At 30.8% G+C, this 10,951-nt stretch overlaps 1 protein-coding gene across 1 annotated transcript; it reads left to right on the top strand.

Moving 5' to 3' along the window:
• The first annotated feature begins 1,994 nt into the window (after positions 1 to 1,994).
• LOC149169194 (defensin Tk-AMP-D2-like) lies at positions 1,995 to 2,683 on the top strand. Its single transcript, XM_089427032.1, has 2 exons — positions 1,995 to 2,130; positions 2,344 to 2,683. Exons 1-2 carry the CDS (start codon positions 2,073 to 2,075, stop codon positions 2,523 to 2,525), a joined length of 240 nt encoding a protein of 79 aa, XP_089283158.1. The 5' UTR covers positions 1,995 to 2,072; the 3' UTR covers positions 2,526 to 2,683.
• The last annotated feature ends 8,268 nt before the right edge of the window (positions 2,684 to 10,951 follow it).

The raw sequence follows: 10,951 nt of genomic DNA, 5'->3' as shown, positions 1-10,951 counted from the left end.
GAAAAGAGGGCCAATCTGTGGAGTTTGAAGAACCAGATCATTATGGGTGCCGCATTATTGAAGAGCAGCCTCCAACACAGCATGAAGACTGAACAGGTTTGCGTTTTTTTGGTTTTGTTCAAATGATGAAAGCGGTTGTTCAATCCTCTCAGGATACAAGGTCATCTTATGTTTGTAGCTCCCAGTATCAGGTTTTTTCAACTTTTTGAGGGCCAGTTTCCCCTGCGTGGGCGACATTTCCCTATCTGTTGGTTACGCCTTACGTGGTTTACAAGTCAGATTTTGGTCACTGTCAGACACTAAGTCTTTCGTTATGGATTTCAGTTATTCCAAGTCGTGAAGGTAGTCTTTATGTAAGTCCTCGGGTCAGTTTGTCAAACGTTTTTTGTCAGTATGTCGTTTCATGGGCTAGAACTGCCTCGATGTAAGCATATTTTGTATCAATATATAAGTAGACCAATTCAGAAAAATAAAAATAAAAAATAAAAAAGAAAAAAAATAAAAAATAAAAAAAATAAAAAAAGAAGAAAAAGAAAAAGAAAAAGAAAAAGAAAAAAAGAAAAAAGAAGAAAAAGATTTACGATATTGATACAAGTAAGAAAGACAACTAGGAGGAATAGAGTTGAAAAGAAGCCTTAAAAACTAGAGTATATAACTAAAACAACTTTTTAATAATAGAAATAATAGCAAATACTAAGAAAATAAATTAATCAATTTAATCACAATATTTAATTAAATAGTGACCACAAAATATATATTTTTAATAAGAATATAAAATTTAGGATATTGATGCAAATAAGAAAGACACCTAGTAATAGAGATGAAAATAAGCCCTAAAAACTAAGGTACATAACTTAAAAAAAGACAAATAAACCCAAATGCCAATTCAAACAAATTAATAAATTTAATCACAATATTTAATTAAATAATGACCACAAAATATAATATTTTAAAATAAGAATATAAAATTCAAGATACTAAAAGAAGTAAAAAAACAATTAATAATAAAGTTGAAAAAAAATCTTAAAAACTAAAAGACAAAACTAAAAAACCTTTAATAATACAAATAATAACAAATAACAATCCAAATAAATTAATAAATTTAATCACAATATTTAATTAAATAATTACAAAAAAAATACTTATTTATAATAAAAACTCTCAAATCTAACCTCATTTTTTTCAATATAAAGACTATGCACACTCTCCTTTTACCTTTTTAATAACTTTCACTAAAATTTTAGATTTCAATAACTTTCACTAAATACCACATAACTTATAAATAATGCTTCTTTTAATATGTAAAAGCATCTTACATTCTAAGACAAGTTCTGACCGAGTAGTGGATACGCTGCATATCAAAATGGTAATTGTTGCAGTGGTTTTCCTTTTAAATAATATTTGCATTTGCAAGATAGAGATGCCACGCATTATGGTGGACTTCAAATGAACCGACAACAAATGGGAAGAAGGAAAACTCTCAAATCTAACCTCATTTTTTTCAATCTAAAGACTATGCACACTCTACTTTTACCTTTTTAATAACTTTGACTAAAATTTTAGATTTCAATAACTTTCACTAAATGCCACATAACTTATAAATAATGCTTCTTTTAATATGTAAAAGCATCTTACATTCTAAGACAAGTTCTGACCGAGTAGTGGATACGCTGCATATCAAAATGGTAATTGTTGCAGTGGTTTTCCTTTTAAATAATATTTGCATTTGCAAGATAGAGATGCCACGCATTATGGTGGACTTCAATTGAAACGACAACAAATGGGAAGAAGGGAACAAGGTGGGTTGGTTGGAATGTCGAGCAAATATTTTAAACTATAACATAATATATATAGTTGTTTATACGCAGGGCGGTCATAAATGAGTTGAATGTAGACTAACCAGCGCCTAATGCATAGCGGTGGAATCATCTGGAAGGTCACACTCCCTATAAATGAGCGCTCATGCTCGCCTTCCTCTCTACAACTCCACTTGACATAGTCGTAAGGAACGGGAATAGTAATCTTGTGGTCGATTATTGATATTCAGTAGAAGCAGCGATATTGAGAAGAGGATGGCCACTATGACTCATGTTGCGTTTGTTCTTCTCTTGATATTTGCCATCACCCTTGGTATTACTCTTTCTTGCTTCTTGTTTTATTTATTTATTTATTACTGTTTACCTTTTTAGAAGAATTATTAGTATGTTTATAGTACAAGAGGATATAAGTCTCAGAATTAATATAAATCTCATCACTCATTCCGGCTTATGAAATTTTGATGTGTGAACCTAACTAATTAACTGATTTGGTGGTTATTTGTGTTGTGTTGTACAACATTTTCAGAGATGCAGGTGGATGGCGTTGCAGGAGAACGAGTATGTAAAGCGGCTAGCCACAAGTTCAAGGGACGCTGCGAGAAGGACGCCAACTGCAAAACCGTTTGCAAAACTGAAGGATTTGAGGATGGCAGCTGCCACCACACCCACCTCCTCAAGAAGAAATGTTTATGCACCAAGCACTGCTAAGATCTTTGTCTTCATCTTATCATTGTCCGCCATCTTTTCTTTCGTTTAGTTCAGTGTGTGTCACGTTCATTCTCCGCCGTTTTTTTAATAAGTTCAGCGCGTTATGGTCATTCTCCGCCATGTTTTCGTCATGTTCAGTGTGTGGCCTTGTCCGTTAATACCAATAAACATCATGTATTTCTCCGTCACGTGACGTGAGATTGCCATGTTCCGTGTAATAAATTAATAAATTACTGTTTGTAATAAATTATTACTGTTTGGTTTAAAGTTGAGTTCTACTGACTAGCGTATTTTGTACAATGGTGAAACGAAAAAGTCAAGGTAATTTAGAGATATTGTGATTATATTTTTGGTACATATTTTATTTTTGGCCTCTTTATTTTAATATTGTGCTTTATTTTACTATTGTGAATTTGATTTTTGTTATTGAATTTTTTTTATTGGTTATAAATATTTTGTTTTTAGTTTTTTTTTTTAATAGTTTATACTAATTTTTATTTTTTTAAATTAAAAAAAATAATAATAATTTCCAATATTTTTTTTTTAAATTATATTATATATACATATATATTTTTTCCTCTATTTTTTTTTCTATATATTTTTTTTTCTCTCTATTTTCAATTCCAATTCCATTAATCATATATTCATGTATATAATTCTTAAAAACCTCTTGTCATGCACTCAAATATAAGAGATTTGGAAAATGACAACTTGTGAAAAAATATGAGAGATTCTTGCAAAAAAAATGTTTTGTAGACATTTATTGCATTACAAATTAGTCCAATATCATTTTGTGATACACAATTCGACCTCAATGAGCTCACCTCTTTTAACATTATATGAGTTAACTTTTGATTATATGAACTACTTCTATGTATTGAGCATTAATATAAGTAATATTATTAATTTACATAATAATTATTTTTACATTGATTTGTCATGAAAGTAGTTTGTTTTATAGAAAACTATAACTCATTTGAAAGAGGGCATTGTGGACATTGAAAATTTCACGGGACAACCATAGGTTGATTGCATATTTTAAATTTTCCCGTCATCTTATGTGTTATACATTGGTGAGATTATGCATATTTTTTTTCTTCTAGAAAATGAATTTTAGTAGTTGGAAATTGTTTGGTAAAGTAGGGTTTTAATTGAACCATTTATTTCCTCTCTTTTTTTGTTTTTTTGTTTTTAATTTATCTTTTCCATCTTCTTTGAACTCGAAATCATATTTTTTATGCTTGAAATTCTATTGGGCAACATGCTAGAAACTATATGGGGATTTTGCCAATTTCATTTGTTTTTTTATCTTTATTATAGTTGCACTGTTTTCCTTTGCCATTAAGGGCTAGTACCTTATTTGGTGCATCATAGTTGAAAATTGTTTGGTATAGTAGGGTTTTAATTGCAGAAATTCCAACCATCTATTTCCTCATTTTTTTAATAGATCTTTACCATATGATTTCAACTAAAATCATCATATTTTTTATGCTCCAAATTCTATGGGGCAACATGCCAGAAACTATATGGGGATTTTGTCAATTTCATTTGTTTTTTATTTTTACTATAGTTGCACTGTTTTCTTTTGCCATTAAGGGTTAGTACCTTATTTGGTGCATCATATCATCAGCAACTTAATGATTACTATAATGTTTCTATCACAGAAAATGGAGATTTCCAACTTAGTTTTTTAAACTTTTCACTTTGGCAAATATATTTCATTGAAAATTTAAAATGTTACAAAAATGGTGGTATCGTTTCTATTTTATTGATGAAAGGAGATTTGGGGGTAAACCAATTTCCCCTTTCTGTATAAATTTCGATCCTAAGGCCTGTGGGTTATGGCCCACAAACCTATCGGAAGCATTTAAATAGCGAGTTGGCCTTAAAGCTAGGACCATACACTTATTCGAAACCATAGGAAAACACAGAATACACGAGGAAACACACCCCAAACACATACGCTAGATCTCAAAAACTATCCGCTTGCATCCATAATTATCGACGGGTCCATTCTCAGCCCATCACCTTTCCGCTGCACTTTCCTTTCTCCGATAGCCGATCAAACCGATCTCCGCCATCCATTTCTTTATACAATCCAATGGTTATCGGCGCATCACTTAATCACCATCGACATATCATAATTCCATCTTCATCGTCCCTTGACCTCTATCTATTGCAATTTGTGATTAAATCACGACCATCGATCTGGATCCTCATCCGACGGTCCTTGACTTAACCGATCAACAAACTTGCTCGACAGATCCTCTGCCATTGATCTACACTTCATAGATCCAACGGTCCATGATGATTTCGGGTGGACAAATAGCATGAGGATTAACTGCCCGAAAAGTGGTTTCCTCTCTCCTCCTCCCTGCTACGTGTCACTTGGTTAATGGAATCGGGTGGCCATGCAATGTTACCACTTACCACCTTTGCCTCGCTCGATATACCTCTTTCCTATATAAATCCACCGATGCGATATCAATTCCTCTATCTCTGCGATATGATCTTGTCCATTGATCATATCGATCCAATGGCTCCTTTGCATTCTCATCCATTTCCTCCTTAATTTAATCTCACTCGCCTTTCATGGATTTCTGCATTAAAACACAGTTCTCTGCCATGCTCTATTCTCACGACACACCATACATAACAATATTTCATTATCATTGGATTTCCATCAATCCAACAGTGATTGATGGTTGATCAACAATATCGTAACGCAGGATTTAAGCCACCATCGCATATATATACAGATAACACAAAAAGAACTTATTACATAAACACACACATGCACACAACTCAACACTGAAAACACATTATTTCATATTACACACGATATGGTTACAGATCTAAGGCATTTCAACCTTATGATGAGTTCTCCCCTTGACTACTTTTTTAACACTCTATTTACAAATCGTTATCTATTTCTCTCCTGTTTCTCTATCTCTATTTAACGTGCAAGTTCATCATCATATATATATATAAGGAAACATTGGATCAGATCACTGTGAAGGATCTGATCACATCCCTTCCTCAAAATTCTAAACTAATTGCATACATGGTATACTACATTTAATTTAAGTCTTCTAGAGCCTTTATTCATTCCATCATTTACTCTATTTTAAACATATTTTTCCCTTGTCCAGCTCGATGGTCCACACCCTCTTGTTCTCCACTTTCGATTCCTCTTTTGATTAAGGGAGGTCAGATGCTCCTGCATCAGACTCCCGAGGCACAAAAATTTATGACCTCCTCGTCATATGCTTATCCATATCCTTAGCAATTCTACCCACTTCTTAGTGGAATTACCTTCATGATCTTCTATGAGCTACAACCAACCTTTGCAGTAATAGTATTCCTCTCCTACATGATACCTCACCAAGCTTTCTCCTCTGAGCTTAGTATTTTGGCATCCTTCTTATTCTCTCCTCTATAACCAATTGAGCACTGCTTGCTCTAGGCTACTACAAGTCTTCTCACATTCCACTACCGCTATCTGCACGACCATAAACTCTCCAACTTTATCAACCGTACCTCCTTATCTTTTTGCTTGCACTCTTTCTTCCTTCTTGCAGGAAAAATTTTCCATGCTCTGATACCAAATGATGAAAGGAGATTTTGGGGGTAAACCAATTTCCCCTTTCTGTATAAATTTCGATCCTGAGGCCTGTGGGTTATGGCCCACAAACCTATCGAAATCATTTAAATAATGCTTTGGCCTTAAATTTGAGACCATACACTTATTCAGAACCATAAGAAAACACGGAATACACGGGGAAACACACCCTGAACACATAAGTTGGATCTCAAAAACTATCTTCCTGCATCCATAATTATGATCAGGTTTGTTCTTAGCCTATCACCTTTCCACTGCACTTTCCTTTCTCCGATCACCAATCAAACCGATCTCCACTGTCCATTTCTTTCTCCAATCCAATGGCTATCGACACATCGTTTAATCACCATCGGTGTATCGCAATTCCATCTCTGTTGTCCCTTGACCTCTGTATATTGCGATTTGCGATTAAATCATGACTTTCAATCTGGATCCTGATCCGACAGTCGTTGATTCAACCGATCAACAAACCTGCTCGACAGATCCTCCATCGTTGATCTACACTTCATGGATCTGACGGTCCACGATGATTTTGAGTGGACAAGCAGCACGAGGATTAACCATCTGAAAAGCGGTTTCCTCTCTCCTCCTCGCTTCTACGTGTTGCTTCGCTAATGGAATCGGGTGGTCATGCAATATTACCACTTACCACCTTTGCCTCACTTGATATACCTATTTCCTATATAAATCCATTGATGCGATATCAATTCCTCTGTCTCTGTGATATGATCCTATCCATTGATCATATTGATCCAAAGACTCCTGTGCATTCTCGTCCGTTTCCTCCTTAATTTAATCTCGCTCACCTTCGATGGATTTCTTTGCTAAAACACAGTTGTTTTCCATGCTCTATTCTCACAACACACCATACATAACAATATTTCGATATCATTGGATCACCATCAATCCAACAGTGATCAATGGTCGATCAACAATCTCACAACACAGGATTTAAGCCTCCATTGCATATATATACAGATAACACAAAAATACCTTATTACATAAACACACACATGTGCACAATTCAACACTCAAAACACACTATTTCATATTACACATGATATGATTACAAATCTAAGGCATTTTAGCCTTAGGATGAGTTCTCCTCTTGACTACATTTTTAACACTCTATTTACAAATCATTATCTATTTCTCTACTGTCTCTCTATCTTTATTTAATGCGCATGTTCTCTCTCTCTCTCTCTCTCTCTCTCTCTCTCTCTATATATATATATATATATATATATATATATATATATATATATATATATAAGGAAACATCAGTTCAAATCACTATGAAGGATCCGATCACATCCTTTCCTCAAAACTCTCAACTACTCACATACATGGCAGATTACATTTAATTTAAGTCTTCTAGAGACTTTATTCATTCCATCATTTACTCTGTTTTAAACAGATTTGTCCCTGTTCAACTCGATGGTCCACGTACTCTCGTTCTCCACTTTGGATTCCTCTTTTGATTAACAGAGGTCAGATGCTCCTGCATCATTTAGCCATCTATCCATCAACAAATATTTATTGTTTTTTACATTAATTTGACTTCAGGAAGTCGAATTGTGCTCATTCACAACATTGAGTTAGTGTCCCTCTTATTTCAATTCACAAATGCCACCATTAACAAGTTCTTAATTGAATAAAATTTTCATTGTAGCTTTTGCGCATCCAAATATGATGCATCATAAAAATAGTAATGATAACATTTTATCTGGAAGTGAGATTCAATGAAATAGCAACAACTTCTAGTTGAAAAGTCTTTTCAGTACTTTCTAACTATGCATGTTTCATTTTATGTAGCGAATATCCTTGGGATAATACATTAGCTTTCAAGCATCAAGATAAAATTTACTTTGCACCCAAAAAATAATTGTATATATTCTTGGGATAATACATTAGCTTTCAAGCATCAAGATAGAAATTACTTTGCACCCAACAAACAATTGTATAAGTAGCATGAGTAATTAATTGTTCTGGGATGTAGTATTAGGCTATTTTCTTATGAAAATAAACATGATTATTTTCTTATTGAGTATTGAAGTATTTTATGTTTTTAGCTTGAAGATATTGAACAATTTGATATTTTTTTTCTTGTAGGTGTTGGTTTTAGTAAAACAAAAGAAATCACATATACATTTAGGATTCAATATTTAATTATATTATTTAATAACATCATATTATTTTCTAACTAATATGTGTTTGGTCTATAAAAAAAATTGGTTTGTTATTTTTCCAAGAACATTACAAAAAACCCTTTTTTATACGAGAGATACTACAAATTTGGTTTGTCACTAACAAATTATTTTTCCAAAAGCATTAAAAAAACCTTTTTTAATACAAGAGATAGTACAAATAATAGTAACAATTATCTAAAGACTCTACAAACAAGTTAACATAGATTTAACTTTAAACATAATGAAATATAAACTATCAATGAAATTTTTGTCTTTATTGTCTTTTACTTTAATTTATTTATATTTAAAGTAAATTGTGATAACTAGAATGTGGCATTGTTTTTTTATTAAAATATTTTATTTACTAACATCAAATAAACATAAAAGAACAAAGATAATAACTGATAAATGCCTTAAAAGTTATTACATTCTTTTACCTAAATACGATTATCTTAATGTACAAGATGAAATTTAATGAAATATTGTTTAACAAAATTTAAAATTAATAAATATTTAAATGAGAACTTTTTCCCTTCCTTGCAAAGTATAAGGTCATTAAGGAATGAAATAATAAGGTCATTAAGGAATGAAATAATACTTGGTAAAAATTGACTTTTATGTGATTTAGTAAATGGTTTAATCATCAAGATCTAATGTATTATTTGTGAGACTCCATTTTTGTCCAAAGAAATGTTATTTTTATCTTAATTATATACAAAATTATTTGATTCACATTTGTTTTTAAATTGAGCAACAATAAATTTTGTTCAATATAATATTAAGATTTTTTTTTGGTTATGGTCATATTCGAAATTAGACTAATGAAATGTTAACTAAAAACGGATTTGCTAAACAAAACATTATTATGAAATACATTATATCATTGGGATGTTAAATTTTAAGTAGAAAAATTACAAATGAACTATAACTATTACAAATTTATAATTTATAGTTTTATTTACTAAAAAAATAAGCTTTAAATTTTATAACTTTAAATTAAAATTATGTCAATTTTATTACAATTTTATATGCTTAAGTAAAAATAAATTTATATGTTATTTTAATATCAAAATATGTTCTATATAACCTTTAGGTGAGTTGCATATGTGTTTCATGGAAAAGGGAATAAGGGGAGAGCTACGAGGAATTCTAGAAAAATATTTTTCAAACCCTAATAGCTCAACAACTTTATGCCACCATAACATTTCCTATGATGAATGCTAAAGGAGGTAGTGACAATGCCTCTTGTAACTAGATTTTGAGGAACAAGTTTTGAATCTTAATTATTTTACAAAATGAAACCCTTAGAACCCAATTACAGTAATTAAATTTCACAAAAATAAAAAGACATCAAAATAGACTCTAAACTACTTAAATCTACTCTCAAACTTCAAATTTAACCCAAATTAAACTAACTCAGTCATATGGGTTAAATGCTTGTTGAATCTAGAAGATATTGATGCAGGTAAGAAAGACAAATACAAATAGATTTGAAAAGAAGCTTCAAACTAGACTACATCTCTTGAAAACACAATTTAATAATGAAAATAATCACAAATACCAACACAAATGAATTCATTAAAGAGTAACAACAAAAAAATATTTTTTGAGCTGAGAGGCTCATTCTACAACCCAATATGAGATAGATATGTAATTTCATCCCTATCAACCTACATTGGAACTTGTCCTTTTAAAAATATATATATTCTTTAAATAAAGATTGTCTGCTCTAATAACGAAAATGAATGTACATGTTTTACTCTCATTCTCAACCATAAATAAACTAGAAATTGCACCACATATTGCAAAGAAAACTATGTAAGGTTGAAGCATAGGAAATAATAACATAGAAGATAGTAAAAGAACAAAGATAATAAATGATAAATACATCAAAGGTTATTACATTATTTTACCTAAATGCAATTGTCTCACTGTTATAAGATGAAATTTAATAAAATGTTGTCTAACGAAATTTTAAATTAATAAATATTTAATTGAGAGCTTTTTCCCTTCTTTGCAAAGTACAGTGTCATTAAGGAATGAACTAATACTTGATCAAAATTTGACTTTTATGTGATTTAGTAAATGGTTTGATCATCAAGATCTAAGTTATTATTTGTGAGACTCCATTTTGTCCAAAGAAATGTTATTTTTATCTTACATTATCTAAAAAATTATTTAATTCACGTTTGTTTTTAAATTTAGCAACAATAAATTTTTTATATTTTATTTTCAATATAATGTTAGGATTTTTTTGGTTATGGTCATATTCAAATTTACAGAATTGAAATGTTAACCAAAAAATAGATTTGTTGAACAAAACATTATAATGAAATACATTATATCATTGTGATGTCAAATTTCAAGTAGAAAAATTACAAACGAACTATAACCATTACAAAATTTTTAGCTTCATGTTACTCATAAGGAATATGGAATTGAATATGAGTGGAGAAATAATAATCATTTTGTCCAACCATCAAGATAACCCCAATTTCTAATTTTATGTACTAAAATAAATAAATTTAAAATTTTATAAATTTAAATTAAACTTATGTCAATTTTATTACAATTTTATATATTTAAGTAAAAATAAATTTATATGTGATTTTAGT

The sequence above is a fragment of the Pinus tabuliformis genome, chromosome 4_2, assembly GCF_031772625.1.
Source record: "Pinus tabuliformis cultivar Carrire ecotype Pingquan chromosome 4_2, CPIR1, whole genome shotgun sequence".
Taxonomy (NCBI): Eukaryota; Viridiplantae; Streptophyta; class Pinopsida; order Pinales; family Pinaceae; genus Pinus; species Pinus tabuliformis.
This window is presented reverse-complemented; position numbering and strand designations above follow the sequence as displayed.

Bases quoted from the DNA above. Each gene is read 5' to 3' on its own strand.
- LOC149169194 (XM_089427032.1), top strand. From the start codon at position 2,073: ATGGCCACTATGACTCATGTTGCGTTTGTTCTTCTCTTGATATTTGCC. The intron at 2,131-2,343 runs GTATTACTCTTT...CAACATTTTCAG, and splicing joins GATATTTGCCATCACCCTTG to AGATGCAGGTGGATGGCGTT.